Raw genomic sequence first — 17,084 nt, 5'->3', positions numbered from 1 at the left:
ATTTTATGGCAATGGTATTTATTTTTTACTGGAGGTGTTCCACACCATGTAATTGCTTCCTATTTTGCATGCTCTTGACATCTGGGGCAAGAAACTGATGTCATGGCGTCAGCTGCATATTTTATACCCCTGACGACCTGGCGTCATTGAAGAAGCGACCGCATCAGATGCAGAAATCCCAAGACTCTGCTATTCGGGCTGACTGAGGGTTACCTGGAGGCAGATAACCCAAGTGTGATGACTGCAACAGTGAGTACACTCTTAACATCTACATTTATGGTAAGTGTACACAACTGTACTTTTTATTATATACTTATTGCACTGGTGTAGTCTACCTGAAGTTACTTGCATATTTTAGCATATGCAGCTGTTGCTAATCTTGTATGTAATCAGTTGTGTTCTGTATTTTTGCAAGAATTTGCCCATGCAGAGGGGTAGGTACTTCTGGGGTAGTCCTTTGTTATGAAACAAAATTAAGGTAAAATGATTAAAAAAGAGAGTAAGAAATAAGGGTGTGAATTTGCATTGGTTCTTTTGGGCGTCCTGACTAGATAACATACAAACAAAAAAACACTAACCACTGAAGACTGCAGTGTTAAAACAATGACTGAAGATTAAACACAAGCACCTACAGTATCATCACGAAGAGAGAATAGAATGCGTGTTCAGCAAATAAAATCAAAATAAAACCAGCACAGTTTAATAAAGAACAAATAAAATCCTTCAAACAGGATGTAAATCCTCACAAACAAATAGGATGAGCGCTTTCGGCTGTGCCTTCATCTGATGATGATAGTAATATTGCAGTGCGCTGACTGGATAATATTAGTGTTTAAATGATTTGTGTACTACCCAATAATCTTAAAAGAATGTGTTGACTGCATTTGTGTCAATCGGGAGTGTTTATTTCTTTTGATTTTTCCTTGTTTTTACTTGCTATGAATTCTATGAATGTTGGTGTGATGTTTTTTCAAGGACTCCTGCTTTAAAACCAAGTATCCTGGTCTCTCTCAGGGTGTCTTTTTCATAATACTATAGGATTGTACCATTACTTTGTAGAGGTTTAAGTAAATTGAGTAGCTTGATTTTTAGCTGTCCTGTATCGCAGCATTGATTTACAGTTTAGCGCATGTAGAATGTACAGTATCTTTTCTTGGAAAGCAGTTCAGTACTGTGGTTGAAACTGGGATTTAGTAGTGTGCTGCATCATATATTTCTTTCACATATCCTCACTCACTGCCACATGTGAAGAATAGTCCTCCGTAGAGGAAGTATGCATCATGATTCTAATGGTACTGACCTACAGTGAAATCCTAGCTTGATTTGATGGTTGCCCTTCCAGAAAATCCAGTTGTCAGAATGAAAAGTTAAGTGGTACTAAATGTGTTTATAAACTTGTGTTCAAAATGCAGTCGGTGCAGCCTGCTTAATGTCAAACACCATGGAGCAGCTGATAAAGTGCTTATAAACAGTGACTGTTTAACACGTTGACCTTAGAAGTTGATGTTATAATTTATTCTCCTGTGCGTAAAAAAAGCCCTACTAAGGTAGACATTTTTGAGAACTACACCCAACCCTGCCTTTCAAAGGAATCTCAAAAGCCTGTGATTGTTATTGGAAGTAGAGTGACAGCTAAGAGAAGTTCCCTGGAGGCAGGGGGAGTGCTTAAATGCTAACAGAGACATAATGTAGGGAACTCCCAGAGAGAGATAAAGGGTGGATGATTAAGCGAGAGAAAGAAAATGTGAAAAGCAGCATTCAACAGGAAAGTATGGAAAACTGGGATCTTAATCGGAAGTTTTAAGGAATCGTGCTGTAGGATTGCTGTTTACTGCATTTCTCAAAAGTCCTTCAGGAGCACACAGTTTTGAAACCTGAGATGATGTACCTTTGGGTGAGTAGACCATGTGTTTACATTGTGCACATATAAGGAGTGGAAAACTGGGCTTCTTTTTGAAAGGCACTCAGTTGCTTTCAAAGCAAATACTTTTTGGATAATTTCTCAAAACTGTTTAGTACAGCTTTCATGAAATGTACATCTCTGAAATCAAGCTTTAGTTTTTGTTTGGTTAATGTGCCACTGAGCAGTTAAACAATCCTTGCCTTTTGCTGAAGGAAGTAATACTACAGAAGCTTTCCTCTAACTTGGGCAAATGTCTCTCTCCCTTCCTGTTAAGCTGCTTGGTAGGAGATATTCTTATTGAGCATGTGTGCCATTTTAACCAGTGAAGCCTGAAACTCAGACATAGTTAGTTTTTAAGTCGGATCATATTCGTACACCATGATGAAACCACATCCTAGTAAATGAAAGCATAGCGTGTTTTTGTGCTGTAGTTTTAACATTCATAATTTTTACTGTGTTTTCTGAGATGTTTATGAAACATTCCTGCCTAATAACATCTCTCAAGAGCAGTAAGTGGTTCTGAACCATTGTAGTGACCTGCGCAGGGCATCTGCCCACATCACTGGTGACCATTTTAGGCAGATGTGCTTTTTCTGAAAGGATGGCCAGTGGAGGAAAGAAATGAGCATTATCACCACATGTAAAGGGAGCAGGGATGTGCACTTTAGTAGAAATCATAGCTAGCCTGCTATTGAAAACCCACTGCATGCCTTCCCAGGGGCTTTAGTTGGACTGTGTGAAGAAACATGTAAATACTCCATTGACAGAATTTCATTTTTCATAAGAACAAATAAGGGGCTTAGAGGTTGTAATGACTGCTGGGTAACCAGCAGACCTTGCTGAGTGGTATAAAATAGAAGATTTTTGCATTTTCCCCACCATGTCTCTCCCAAAAATATGGCATCCCCAGGTTTAGCCATATTTAGAGATGCATAGGAAGGCATTGGAATTTAATCTGCCTGTAACCAGCTATGGCTTCTGTAATTAAAAGTTTTGTGTAATTTAATTATTTCTGCTTATATAAAGTAAGCAGTAACGATCTTGGTATTTTCTGACTGGGATGATCTTTCTCCTTGGATTTGCTTTCTGTGCTCCATTTGTTTCACTTTCCTTTTTCAGTGCTAGCCACAGGAGCCATTATCTTCGCTAATTTAAATCTGATGTAAATAGAAGGTTTATTATTAATCAGATTTGTCAAGATTCTCTCACACACATTTCCCTTTATTGAGGTGTTGAGGGAGATTTTCTTATGTAGGGGATCCATTTCTCAGCAGAGAGGCTTAAGAATGCAAAATGACGTACCTTTCTTCAGCTATCTTGGGCCAACAAGCCAACTCTGCATTATTGATAGAAAAATTTGTTAAAAGCAAAGAAGTCTAATGCCGTTAAGGTATTTGATCTCATCTCCTTTCTTCCTCTGCTGACATGACTTACATGCCCCAACCCTTGGACATTATGGGAGACATATTGACCACATTGAGTTCTTTCATGCTGTGAGGGGCAATGCAGTCATTTGATTTGTTTGTCTAGCCAAGGGACAAGTGATAGAGAACCGATAGGTACCCCCTAGTGTATTTCTTTTTTCTTTTTGAGTAGAGAACTTATAATTGTAGGGGTTGTTGGTAGTTTTTGATTTAAAAATCCATTTTTTACATCTGCTTACAACCAAATAGTTTAGCCTTTGGCCATGCCTGTCTGTGCAACATCTGCAAAGACTTTAGGCACAAAGCAGGAGGGACATTGTGCTTTTGTACCTCAGTAGTGAAAAAGGTAGTAGTGTTAATCTGCTGTGCTTTGGTGTCTAATGGTCATTCAGCATCCTTCATTGAAAGCCTCGTTCCAGGTGTGAAGAGTTGGGAGTGCCACAGGACCTTCAGTCTGAGGATCTTGGTAATGAGGTAGCAGTTTTTTCAGGCCCTGGTATCTGAGCCTTCTACCCTGAAGAGACGCCCCTTTGGAAGCAGTCATGTCATATGACTTTGGCACATCTGGACTGTGCACAGTACAGACCTCTTCAGTGGCAACTGTTATGTGCTGCCTATAAAGAGCTGTTCTTATAAAGTAGGGGGAAGAGGGCTTACTTCTGCTAATTGTAAATAAATGCATGCCTGATCACTCTGATTTGTTGGTCTATCAAAGTATTTTAAATCTGAACCAAAGTTGCTGCCAAAAACCTTGCTAGCCTAAGCAAAAATAGGTCCAGATTTGTCCTTTGTACCACAAGGGTTTTTAACATTTTTGAAGTGCTTGGCATGCCAGACCTTTGTTGGGTAAACTCCTTTGAAAGTGTAGCAGGGTCTCCTTGCCTAACTTTGTTAAAGGTGCTGTAAAACCAAGTCACCCAGGAGAAGAATGTTGACCTAGATAGACCCGTTTTCCTGTTTTCTGGGTTGCAGTACCAGTAAGGGGGGCACTAGCTCTGGAGTCCTGCCACATGACCTTACTTCTGATGACTTTTACCCTTATGAGGGAACACTTAATTATGGGTTGCTAATGTTTCTGATGTCCAGAAGAGGGTTGTGGAGTTACAAGGCTATGACCTTCCCCAAGCTTATGGCAGTCCCCATTGTACAGGGAGAACTTGTAGATTTGTTTGAGGCCAATTTCCAGGATATAGATTCATAGCCTCCAGCTCCCAAAAAGCCAGAGACTTTATAGAATTCAAGGGCACAATTCATTCCTGTTCAAGAATCCAGTGGCAGACTTGGATGTGCTTTTTAGAAGTAATGAAAAAGAACAGACTTCTGGGAAAATATGTAATAATGGGGTAGGTTAAACCAAAACTTGTACTTCAGACGGCTTGATCATTTTTAGAGCCCTTACTTTGTCAGGCCCATATCTTGAAGTTCCAGCTGTGTATTCTAAAACAGATGAAGTTTAATTTGACCAAGAACTGCAGAATTGCATTAGACCAACTCATCCAGACTTCCATTCAGTTAGGTAGATCTGGCATTAAGTATTCCAGTCATGCTGCATATGCAGCTCCACTTAACAGAAAATTGCTTTTCTGGACCACAAGCATACAAGGTAATGAATGCATAGGAGAAATGTAAACTAAAGGACACTGTCCATATGACCTGCCCTCCTGTTTACTGGTTTAATAGGAACCACTCTAATAAACCATGACCCTTTTATATTAAGGCTAAACTGCTAAAAGGAATAACAAGATAAAGGGAGACAAGGACCACCCAGACCTAAACCGCCCTTCTCAGCTCAATCCCTGCCCCCCCAAAAAAAAAATAATGGGGGGAGAGACTGCTTGGAGTAAGCAAAAATTAAGATAAGACTGATGGGTACTAGATATTGCAAGAGATTACTGTCGAGAATTCAGGACAAAATCTGAGTGGGTGCTAAGCAAACATGCAGAAAGTACAGTTTTGTACCTACCATAAATGTAGATGTCCGAACTGGATAGCATCTGCAGTCATAACAACTGGGTTGTCCTGTCGTCAGGCAGCCCTTCAGTCGGCCGGATTCCAAAGTCCGGGTCCGGCTTCGGCTGATGTCGCACTTCACCCGACGTCATCTCTGTTGGTCTTCGGGTATAAAGGCATCAGCCGACGCCATTTTCCTCAGTGTTTCTTGCCCCAGATGCCAGTAGCCCTCTTGGAGGTTAAAATTTGGATAGATGCCAATGTTTCCAAAAAGATAGAGGTAAACACAAAATAAGCATGTATGTACATATATACAAACAAATACACCATAAAAGACTCCCCCCCCACCAGCTAGCTATTAGGAGGGTAAAATACCTAGGAGTACCACAGAGGGAAGGAGGGAGGGTAATCCTGACTGCAGATGCTATCCAGTTCGGACATCTACATTTATGGTAGGTACAAAACTGTACTATGTCCTTCATGGATGCATCTGCAGTCATAACAACTGGGTAGAATACCATAGCCAACTACGGGAGGAGGATAAAACTAGATTATGGTGTGTTTAGGATCCCTTGCAGTACAGCAGTGGCAAACCCTGCTCGGGATCTGGAATATAGAGGTAAGTTATAATGCTTGGCAAATGTATGCACGGAGGTCCAAGTAGCCGCCTCAATAATGTCTTTGGTTGCCACTCCTCGTAAGAAGGCTGTGGAAGTGGCTGTTGCCCTTGTAGAATGAGGTCTTATGTTCTGTGGAATTGGTTTTCCATGGAAGGAGTAACAGAATCGTATGCAATTTCCTATCCATTTGGAGATTGTCTGTTTGGAAATAGCTTTTCCTTCCCTTCCTGTTGCATAGGCTACAAAAAGTTGGTCAGTCTTTCTGCTATTTTTTGTTCTGTCCAAGTAGTAGCGTAGCTGTCTATGTACATCTAAGGTATGCAGTATTCTTTCCCTCTGTTTTGTGGGTTGGGAAAGAAGGTAGGTAGGTGGATTGCCTGGTTTAAAGACACTCTGGATACCACCTTAGGCATAAATGTAGGATTAGTCCTCATGGACACTCTATCTTGGTGGAAGATTAGGAAGGGTTGCACTGCCATTAAGGCCTGTAGCTCTGAAACCCTCCTTGCTGAAGTAATTGCCAGTAGGAAAGCAGTTTTCCATGACAGGTGTTGTAGGTCTGCTGTTGCTGCTGGTTCAAAGGGTGATAGTGTCAACTTTTCTAGCACAAAGTTTAAGTCCCAAGCTGGCAAAGGTGGTTTCCTTGGAGGTTTTACATTCTTGATTCCTCTGAGGAACTGCCTGAGCAAAGGGTGAAAAACAGGTGGATCAAAGCTGTATTCTGCTGAAATAGCTGATGCATGTATCTTGATGGAGTAGGACAAGCCTGAATGAAGAAGTTCGGCCAGATACTCTAGAATGTTAGGCATATCTATGTTTGACACATCTTTTCCTCTTTCAGTACTCCAAATGACAAACCTTTTCCATTTTCCAGCATAGTTCCTTCTTGTTGAAGGTCTGCGTGCTTCAAGAATAATGTCTTTAACTCTTTGAGAAAGTTCTGGGTTATTTGTTGCTATGTGATGTTCCATGCAGTCAGTTGCAACGTTTTTAGGTTTGGATGTATGATGCTGTAGTTGTTCTGAGTTAGCATCAAAGGCATCAGGGGTATTGGCCACATATTGTTCTGAGACATGCTCCTCAGCAGTGGGTACCAGTGTTGTCTTGGCCAGTTTGGAGCTATCAGGATTATCCTTGGACGTTCTTCCTTGATTTTTAGTAATACTTTGTGTATCAAGGGAAGAGGTGGGAATGCATATGCTGTCAGGCCTTTCCAGCTGAAGGAGAGCGAATCCACTTTCCATGCCAGTGGGTGTAATGTCCTTGTGCAGAATTTTTTGAGCTGGTGATTGAGAGGTGATGCAAATAGGTCTATCTGAGGCATTCCCCATTTCTTTGAGATGGTCTTGAAAATGTCCGGTGCAGTTTCCATTCGTGGGCATCCGATGTGGTTCTGCTTAATATGTCTGCTAGAATATTTTCTTTTCCCGGTACAAACATTGCCTGTAACTGGATGTTGTAGCTGAGTGCCAGGTTCCACAGCTCCAAAGTCATTCTGCATAGGGGTATGAATGAGTGCCTCCCTGCTTGTTGATGTACCACATGACTGTGGTGTTGTCTGTCCTTATCATCAACTGGCCCTCTTTGAGAAATGGTCTGAACCTTTGGATTGCCAGTTTTACTGCCAGCATTTCTTTTAGGTTGATGTGCAGGTGAAGTTGATCCTGTGTCCACAATCCTTGCGCATTTGTCCAGCATGTGGGCCCCATCCTAGGTCTGAAGCGTCTGTTGTGATGGTCTGGCTTGCTTGACATCTGCGAAAGGGTAGGCCTGGGTTTGTCTGGCATGCCTGAGCCCACCATAGGAACTCCTGTTTTAAGCATGGAATTAGTGGGATTTCTGTTTCTAGACTGTGACTGTGTTGGGACCATAAATTCTTTAGGTACCACTGTAGTTTTCTCATATGTAGTCTGGCAAGTGGGACCAGGATTATGCATGATGCCATGAAGCCCAAGGCCTGCAGTACTTTTCTTGCGGTTAACTTGTTCAGCTTTGTTAGTGCCAAGAAGTAAAGAGGGAGTTCTTTTTGTTTTTCTGCAGTTAGGAATGCCATTTGTTTTACTGTGTCCAATTCCGCGCACAATAATGTCCTTGTTTGGGATGGTATCAGCCTTGACTTTTGTAGATTGACTGTGTATCCCAGTGCTTGTAGCAAGTAGATGACCCTTTGTAAATCTGTTGTCAGCTTGCTTTTGTTGTCCCCTTGTAGCAGGCAGTCGTCCAGGTATGGGTAAATTTGTATTCCCTGTAGTCTGCAATGGGCAATTACTGATGCCAGGCATTTTGTGAATACTCTGTGCGCAGTAGATAAGCCAAAGGGCAATGCTGAGAATTGATAGTGCTCTGATCCTGCAAGAAATCTGAGGTATCTTCTGCAGATTGGTCGAATGGGGACGTGCAGGTATGCCTCCTTGAGATCTAGAGTTACCAGCCAACACTCCTTGCCCAGCATGGGAAGAAGTTGCTGTAGGGTCAGCATTTTGAATTTTGGGACAATGATGTATGTATTTAAGGCGGACAGGTCGAGAATTGGTCTCCAACTTTTTTCCTTTCTTGGAACTAGGAATAGTCTTGAGTAGAACCCCTTTCCTTGCTCTGCAGTTGGCACTTTTTCCACAGCTCTCATGTTTGCTAACTGCATTATCTGTTGTAGAGCCTCTGTTTTTTGATTTGGAGGTAGATTTGGCATTCCTCTTTTGATTGGTAAGGTGTGGAAGTGGAACCGGTATCCTTGATCTATGGTTTGTAAAATCCACTTGTCTTTTGTTATATAGTGCCAGTTTTTTGAAAATAAGGATCTGAAGTAGGATATTCATTTGTCTGCAACCTGTGGGTTATGGATCCGATATCGGATCCGAACCGGCATGGTTTTCCAGCTATGGATCCAAGCTCTCAGCTCCTCCCCTCACCCATAATGCCCTGCTCTACCCTCATGACCTCAGATCTTGTTTGCCGCGCTGGTAACTGGATGTGGATACATAGCTCTCAGCTAAGTGGACTATTTTCTTGTTTAAAAACAGAGAATTTTTTGTTTCTTTAACTAAATTTGTGTGAAAGTAGTAGGTTTCCCGTTAATATAGACTGTTTTAAGTTTATTTTAAGTTACAGTAATAATTTTTATTCCCTCCCCTCGCTGTGCGTAGAGTGTGTGTGTAGGCCTGTGTGCTTTCTTTTTGTTGTTTAAGTTACTTTTCTGTAACTTTAGGTTTTATAGATTATGGCTGAACAGCCTAAGTCTATATTTTCAAAATGCTCCGAGTGTGGCCATAAGCTCTCACCGGCTGATGGCCACACTCGGTGTGTTAAGTGTCTTGGGGTTGAACACCTCACATCTGGTTGTTCCATTTGTGCAGGGTTCAACCCCAGGGCACTGAGGGAGCGGAGGTCCAAGCTGGTCTTGGCGGGTCTTTTACCGCCGGACTCGGCTCCGACCTCCGCTCCTTCGGGGACTCCTGCGGCTGCAGTTGTTCCCCCTGTGGCACCCCCTCCTGCTCCTGGGACTCAAACTCCCGCTTCTGGAGAGGAGAGGGATGCAGCTAAAAAGGACCGGAGGGAGAAGCACCTGGCGGGCCGAGACCTCTGTTTGCCCCGCCAGCCAAGGGCTTCTCCCGGCTCGGTCTCGGTCTCCTCCTTCGGCTCCGGTCCCCTGTGTGCTTCTCACCGGGTCCTGAGGAGGAGGAGACCCGATCTCCGTCGAGGCTATCGAGGAGGCATTCCAGGCCTACCTCGGTAGCCTCGTCGAGATCTACCCATAGCCTTTCTGATGCTGATCTGGACCGGATGATGAGAAGGTTCATCCAGGCCCAGATGCAGATGGGAGTGCTCTTGCCTCCCCTCGGGGAGCTCAACACCCTTTTAAGCCTATTGCTCCTTCTCCGACCCGCTATCCGGGTTCGAGCAACTGAGCCGAGCAGCCGGGCGGGGAGGTCGGAGCCGATAGTACTTGGTGCCGGATCCGACCCTGCCCTCGAGTGCGTCGGACCCGATCTCTCGGAGCCTGGATCCGAGCCGGATCCGGGGATCAGTGCTCCTTCGGCGCAGTCTGTGTCGGAGCGCACTGTCCCCGGATCCGAGTGCCGCGCCCGGCTCGATCCACTCTTCGGATCCGAGGGAGCCGATTGTCGGATCCTTTGGTCGAGGTCGGCTCCCCTTCGGCTTTTGATGTAGTGGAGAGGGCTCTGTTGAGGGTCTCCGGACCCCGGCACTTGCTTCGGCTCCGTCAGCGCTCCCTCTGCACTGGGCCAGGCTTCCACCATCCGGCCCCTGGGACAGCCCGTTTCTGTGCCCCAAGTTGCTCCCATGGAGCAAATTGCTGCTTGCGAGGACTCCTCTGACAGCCCCCAGAGGAGGCCCTCGCAAGCATACGTGCAAAGGAGGCACATTGACTCCCCGAGTCTCTCACTGAAGACACGGACTTGGAGGAAGGAAGGCTCCCCACGGTCACCCCGAGGTTGTCTCCTTGGAGACATCATGGAAATGCTCCGTATTAGGGGGTGGTCTGCCCCAAGTCTTCCTCGGACGAGTCCGTGTTCTTGGAGGCATTGAAACGGGCCCGTCTACCTCTTGGGTGTCCCCCCCTGCCGACCCCCTGGTGGACCTTATTACCACCAGGGCGTGGAAGGAACCGGACACCGTGGAGCCAATTCCCAAAAGACCTGATAGGATCCTTAGTCCGCCCTCCGACAGGACCCATTGGAGTAAGGGGCCTCCTGTAGATGCCATGTTGATGGCGGCGCCACAAGAGGGAACTGGCTCAGGAGAGTCCTCAGTCCACCCACCGAGCAAGGAGTCTCGGATGATGGACCGCTTGGGGAAGCGGATGTTCAGTTCGGCGACCTTCTCGGTAAGGGCTGAACTATTTGGCACATGTTATTCGGATGCAGCGAGACCTTATTAAGAATACGCTGCATCCCCTGAGTCCATTTCGGAGGAGGACAGAGTTCTGCACTCCACCAAAATGGCCACTCTTAGGTCAGTCACAAATACTTCTATGCGGCTACTCTCCCATGCTACGGAGGGCGCCGCTAGAGCTGCGGGGACAGGACTGGTCACTAGCGTCAGGCCTGGCTCCGTCACTGCGATTTTCTGAGCCCTTCAAGGCGTCGTTGCGACGCCTTTGATGGTTCTGCTCTGTTTGGCAAGACCGTTCGAGGCGTTGACCCAGGCGAGAAGGACGGAAGACGCTGTCTGCCGTCGGAATCCGCTTCTCTGCACCCCAGAGGCCCTATTCTAGGAACCAAAAGGGTCAGAAGAAGATGTGGTTCGGCAAGTCGCAGCAGTCCCAGCCTGCTCCGGACAACCAGTCCTTCCGTGGCAGAGGAGGACAGGGAGGACGCCGCCCTAGAGGCAGAGGGGCTCCCAGAACGTTGGGTCCAGGGAACCTTTCTCTGAACGGCCCGCAGCAACCCTGAGGGTTGCCCGACTGCTCTACTCTGGAGGCAGTCGGGGACGTTCGGGGCACCTAGCGGCATGGGAGTCCATAACATCGGACCGCTGGGTTCTCCAAATCATATCCAGGGGATATCGCATTCCTTTCCTTCACCTTCCAAAGTTGAAGTCCCTCCCAGACGTCCCACCCGGTCAGCGGGAGGCCGCTTTGGCAGAAATTGGCCATCTGCTAAAGAAAAGAGCCATCCAGCCCGTTCCCCCAGATCGGATCAGGGTTCTACTCCAGATTCTTTTTAGTGCCAAAAAAGACGGGGAACTAAGACCAATCCTAGACCTCTCTCTCTTGAATCTGGCAGTCCCCAAAGAAAAATTCCGAATGGTCACTCTGCAATCTATTCTCCACCTTCTGGGAGAAAATCACTGGATGTGCTCGATAGATCTCAAGGACGTACTACCACATCCTGATGGACAGGCGCTCCAGGAGGTTTCTCCGCTTCGGCTGGGAGCCAGTCACTACCAGTTCGGGTCCTTCCCTTTGGTCTCACCACAGCCCCAGGGTGTTTACCAAAGTACTAGCAGTGGTAGCGGCCCACCTGAGGCTTCAGGGGGTGCAGGTCTTTCCCTACCTGGACGACTGGCTCCTTACCGCCCCAACAAGGCATCTACTTCTCTTGGCGAGACTCCTTTCTCCATCTTGCTCCATTTCTGGGCATCACAATAAATACAAAAAGTCCAACCTGGCGCCCACACAGCTCTTAGATTTCATAGGGGCCAGACTAGACACAAGGAGTTTACGAGCCTTCCTCACTGCGGACAGAGTTCTAAATCTGCAGCTCCAGGTGCGGGCCATTCTCCATTCAAGTTCTGTTCCAGCGGAGTTGGTCCTGAGGGCTCTAGGGTCCATGGCTTCGGCTATAGCACTTCTTCCTCTTGCCAGGCTCAATATGCACATTCTACAGTGGACGCTCTTAGTACAGTGGGCGATCAGCAAGGCTTGCAAGCGGTCCCTCTTGTGGTGGCTCCACTCCCCGGATCTCCACGAGGGTCGCCCATTTTGTGCTTCTCCCCTCTCGCCACGGTGACCACGGACGCCTCCCGCCTCGGGTGGGGGCACTTTATGGGCGGACAGTCCAAGGCACGTGGAGCGATTCAGAGACCTTACTGCATATCAATGTTCTAGAGATGAGAGCAGTGCTCTTAGCATTGCTAGCACTTCAGGACTTTCTTCCCTTGGGAACAATTGCGATTCAATCGGACAATATGTCTGTTGTCTGGTACATCAACAAGCAAGGGGAACAAGGTCTTACCCTCTTTGTCGAGAGGCCATGAGAGTTTGGGAATGGGCAATCTCCACCAATCGCTTTCTCATAGCAACGCACATTCCGGTCGGTCCAACATCCTAGCGGACAAGCTCAGTCGCACCATTCTGACCCCTTACGAGTGGTCTCTCAATTGTCAAGTAGCGAACGCATATTCGCACGGTGGGGAACCCTTCATGCGATCTTTTGCTTCTCCCTCAAACACCAAGTGCGACAGTTTTTCGCTCTAATACCTCCTCCGGAGGTACCCCAAGAGACGCTCTGGTGCATGCTTGGCCACCCGGTCTTCTGTATGCCTATCCACCCTTGCCTCTGATGCTGCAAGTTCTTCAGAAAGCCTCTCGGTGGGTTGCAGAATGATTCTCATTGCTCCATTCTGGCCTCGACAGATCTGGTTCCCTTCCTAAGGTCTCACTCGGTGAATCCTCCTTGGATTCTAGATCCCATTCGGATCTGATATCCCATCCATCCTGCATTCCTCCTCCGAACCTGGACAACCTGAAGCTGACCGCTTGGCTGCTCCAGTTCCACTCTTGATAAGGACTCGGTATTTCTTCACCGGTAAAGGCTATTTTAGTGGCGGCTCATAAACCATCCACTAGAAAGGTTTACCGAAGCAAATGGAAACGTTTCTCTGTGTGGGCGGAGCGGCAAGGCCTAAATCCTTCACGGTTCCTCTCCCTGTAGTGCTTGATTTTCTAACCTCTCTTTAATGATGGTGCCAGCAGTTCCACAGTCAAAGTTCAACTGGCGGCAATTTCTCACTATCACATTGGTCAAGATTCTAATCCTCTTATGTCAGCCAAATTGTGTAAAACATTTCTTAAAGGTACTTTCCTTCTCAGGCCCCCTATAAAACAAGCAGTTCCTCCTTGGGACCTTTCTTTGGTCCTACAGGCCTTGACCGCTCCCCTTCGAGCCCGCTGCTACGGTGGATCTCAAATTCTTGTCCTACAAGACAGCCTTTTGGTAGCCATTACATCAGCCAAGAGAGTTTCTGAACTTCAAGCTTTATCAGCTAAACCTCCTTACTTGGTATTTCATCCGGACCGTGTCTCCCTCAGGACCAACCCGTCCTTCCTTCCTAAAATCGCTTCTGAAGCAAACATCAATCAATCCATTAACCTCCTGTTTTCTTCCCTAAGTATGAAAACAAAGGTGAATATAAGCTACACTCACTAGATGTTCACAGGCAACTTAGATTTTATCTCAACAGGACAGCTGGTCATAGGCAATCTGACCAGCTGTTTATTTCCTTTGCAAAATTCAATTTGGGCAAGCCAATTTCTAAAGTTTCTCTGTCCCGCTGGATTTCACAGTGCATTTTATTGGCTTATCAAGCGTCAGGAAGGCCGCACCGAGGGTGTTCATGCCCATTCAACCCGGTCAGTATCTACCTCGGCAGCCTTCAAGGCTAGGATTCCTCTAGATGATTGTGCAGCAGCCACGTGGGCTTCATCTCATACATTTATTTCCCACTATAAGTTGGATCTTGCATCTAGGGGTAGAGCATCCTTTGGCTCTGCGGTGCTCCGGAATATCCTTCCATGATGGCCGCCCAAGATTCAGGTAGCTGGGGACTCTGTCCCACAGGTTGCAGACAAATGAATATCCTACTTCAGATTTAGAAGTTATGTACTCACCATAACGTTCCATCTGAGTAGGTGTATTCATTTGTCTGCAACCATCCCGCCCTCCTATCCCCCTGGCCTTTCAGTTTCCTGCATATTCCTTGTTACCCTTTTTAGGGTATTGTTGCTTTGGCAAACTCGATCTGAGGTCATGAGGGTAGAGCAGGGCATTATGGGTGAGGGGAGGAGCTGAGAGCTTGGATCCATAGCTGGAAAACCATGCCGGTTCGGATCCGATATCGGATCCATAACCCACAGGTTGCAGACAAATGAATACACCTACTCAGATGGAACGTTATGGTGAGTACATAACTTCTAATTAACTTTCCGCCTAGAGGAGCTGCTATTTGTTCCCTGGTAGGCGGATTTAGGATTAAGTCACTGTGGTTGTGTTGTAGTGGCAGTGGTTGTGTCTGTGCCTCTGTTGTTACCTTGCCACTGTCGTCCTCTGTAGGCACCTCCTCTGGATTGGTTTCTGCCTCTGGAACGTCTGTTTCTGCCCCTCTGAGATCTTGTGGAGTCAGGAAAGGACCAATTTTTGGCAGGCCAGTTCCTGCTAAACCTTGAGGGCTGAACCTGCAAGAAATCTTTAACCGTTTGAACGGATTTTGCCTTTTCTTCCATTTTCTTCATAACCTGCTGGGCAGGTGTACCAAACAAACTTGTCTTATCCATAGGAGCATCTAGTAACTTTGCTTTAACATGATCCGTAAAGCTTGCTCCTTTAGCCATGCATGCCTTCTTATCACTGTGCCAGTCATGGCTGATCTAAATGAAGCCTCCAGTGCATCATAGCCACATTTTAAGGAATGGTTACTAACCTGTTGTATGTTATTTACCATTTCTAATACATATTTCTTATCAAGAGATTCATCAGTGGTTAGCTTTTTAGTTAACTGATCAAGCATAAACTCTTGGTATTGTATCATGTGAAACTGACAGTTTAAAGCTCTAGCTGAGAGAGTAGCTGAAGTGTAGACCTTTTGCCCCATCTGTCTAATGACCTTGCTTCCCTTTCAGAAGGAATAGGGTTTTAGCTATGGTCGCTACTGCCTTGGGACCCTGGGATATAGTTTCGGGTCTGCAAGAGGGCCTTGTAAAGGTGGTGATGAGTGTCTGGCACCCTGTAAAATCTATCTGGTTTGGCAGGGGCTGGAGGTAAAGAATCTGGGCGAGCAGACATCATTGAAAGCATCATCCACCACAGAGAGAACAGGAGGTATAGCTAAGGGCCTGTGTTGTGGAAGGTGCAGAAAAGTCCTAAGTCTTTTTCTGGAGTCTGAAAAATCCTGTTGCTGCCATTGGAACTGCTCTCGATGGCATGTAAGGTTTCCCAAAGGAAAATTCTTCTGGTGGGGAAGCAGCTGGAATGGATTCTTCAGCATCAGAGTCTTCAAAATTAGAGAAAGGAGCCTCTGGCTGGTCAGTTATGTCTGATTCATCGGCTGAATCATCAGATGACACTGGCTCAGGGGCTCTGCCCCAGGTCTCTTCTCTGGGGCTGAGAGGCCCTGTCTGGGTGAGATTGAGATCCTCTAATTAATGAAATTAAATCTTCTGCCAGAGTAAGAATTTGAGAACTAGAGGAGGGCCTGGTTGAAGGGGGTTTAACAGGCACTGTTTTAGTAGTCTTGGCTGCTTTAGCCCTGGAAGGCCTTAATGGACATGGCTGCTGGAGGCCTAGCAGCACCGTGCTGGGGTAGAGACATCCAAGGGAATGGTGTCTGATAAGTCAGTGGCAACCACCATAGTGGGTATAATTTCTGAGGCCGATTCAAGAATGGTAGCAGGGGCCTCAGTTGTAGAGATAGATTCAGCTGTACTTTGATCAGTTTTCTCGGTTTGGCGAAACAGAGACACTCATGTTTGCTTAACCATGGTTTCAGCGAAACCCGGACCGGCGAGTGTCGGTCTTTATCTTTGCGTTTTTGGCAGATTGGGTAGTCGGAGGATCCAGCGGCATAATGTGCAAAATCAGAACCGAAAAACTGTTCAGCAAACTCCGACCCGGCGCTAAGCGTTGGCCGGTTGAAAGAAGCACAGGCCGAACAGGCTGCTACGTGGGGCTGGGCCTAAACAAGGCAGACAGTAAGAGTGGAAATCTTTGAGGTATTTGTTTCCACAGGTTAAACAATTATTAACTTTTTCTGACATCGGCTGAGGCAAGAAAGAGTCCCCAACGGGGTACTTAGCTTTAGAAGTCTTCAAGTAGTATTGTAGAAGTAATCTCTGGATCCGACCGGCACTTGCGAACAGCTTTTTGCTTGGCCACGCGCAAGAAAGACTGAGGAAAATGGCGGCTGATGCCTTTATACCGAAGACCAACAGAGATGGCGTCGGGTGAAGTCGACATCAGCGAAGCGGACCCGGACTTTGGAATCCGGCCGACTGAAGGGCTGCCTGACGACAGGACAACCCAGTTGTTATGACTGCAGATGCATCCATGAAGGACATCAAGAGCACCTTGTCCTAGACATCTTATATATAGCTCAAGTTAAAAGATAGGGACTCTGGTGTTCATCCCTTGTGGACAAGGCTTTTACTTAAGACTCTTCATGGTTCCAAGAAGACCGTCTCTGACCATCCCCTGCCCAAATGTCTGCCATCTCCAGTACTTCGAGAATGGGGAGGTGCTTGCATGCATCCTACAGATCCATGGATAGCAATGCCTTCTCCAAATTAAATGTTTCTCTTAGTACAAAAATTCAAACATCTTATCCTTCAGCCCCTCTCTTCCTTGCTTAATCCAAAGGCATTGGTATCTGTCCATGGATATAAAGGACGCTTACCTGCACCTCCCCATTCACAAGGAGGACTGGAGATGGCAAAAACTCATGGCAGAGGGTGGT

At 46.3% G+C, this 17,084-nt stretch overlaps 1 protein-coding gene across 7 annotated transcripts in view; it reads left to right on the top strand.

Annotated features, from left to right (window-relative positions):
• RBFOX2 (RNA binding fox-1 homolog 2) overlaps positions 1-17,084 on the top strand; it is a 2,020,637-nt gene that overhangs the window by 792,896 nt on the left and 1,210,657 nt on the right. Inside the window, exon 1 of one of the 7 annotated variants that reach the window (XM_044075320.1) lies at positions 1,726-1,894. The exons of the other annotated variants lie outside the window; for them this stretch is intronic. Coding sequence (XP_043931255.1) covers positions 1,880-1,894 — 15 coding nt within the window. The 5' untranslated portion in view covers positions 1,726-1,879. Of the gene's footprint in view, positions 1-1,725; positions 1,895-17,084 lie in introns of those variants that run through there. 7 annotated transcript variants of the gene reach the window in all.

This window comes from Protopterus annectens, chromosome 1.part1, assembly GCF_019279795.1.
Source record: "Protopterus annectens isolate FY-2018-M chromosome 1.part1, PAN1.0, whole genome shotgun sequence".
Lineage (NCBI taxonomy): Eukaryota > Metazoa > Chordata > Ceratodontiformes > Protopteridae > Protopterus > Protopterus annectens.
This window is presented reverse-complemented; position numbering and strand designations above follow the sequence as displayed.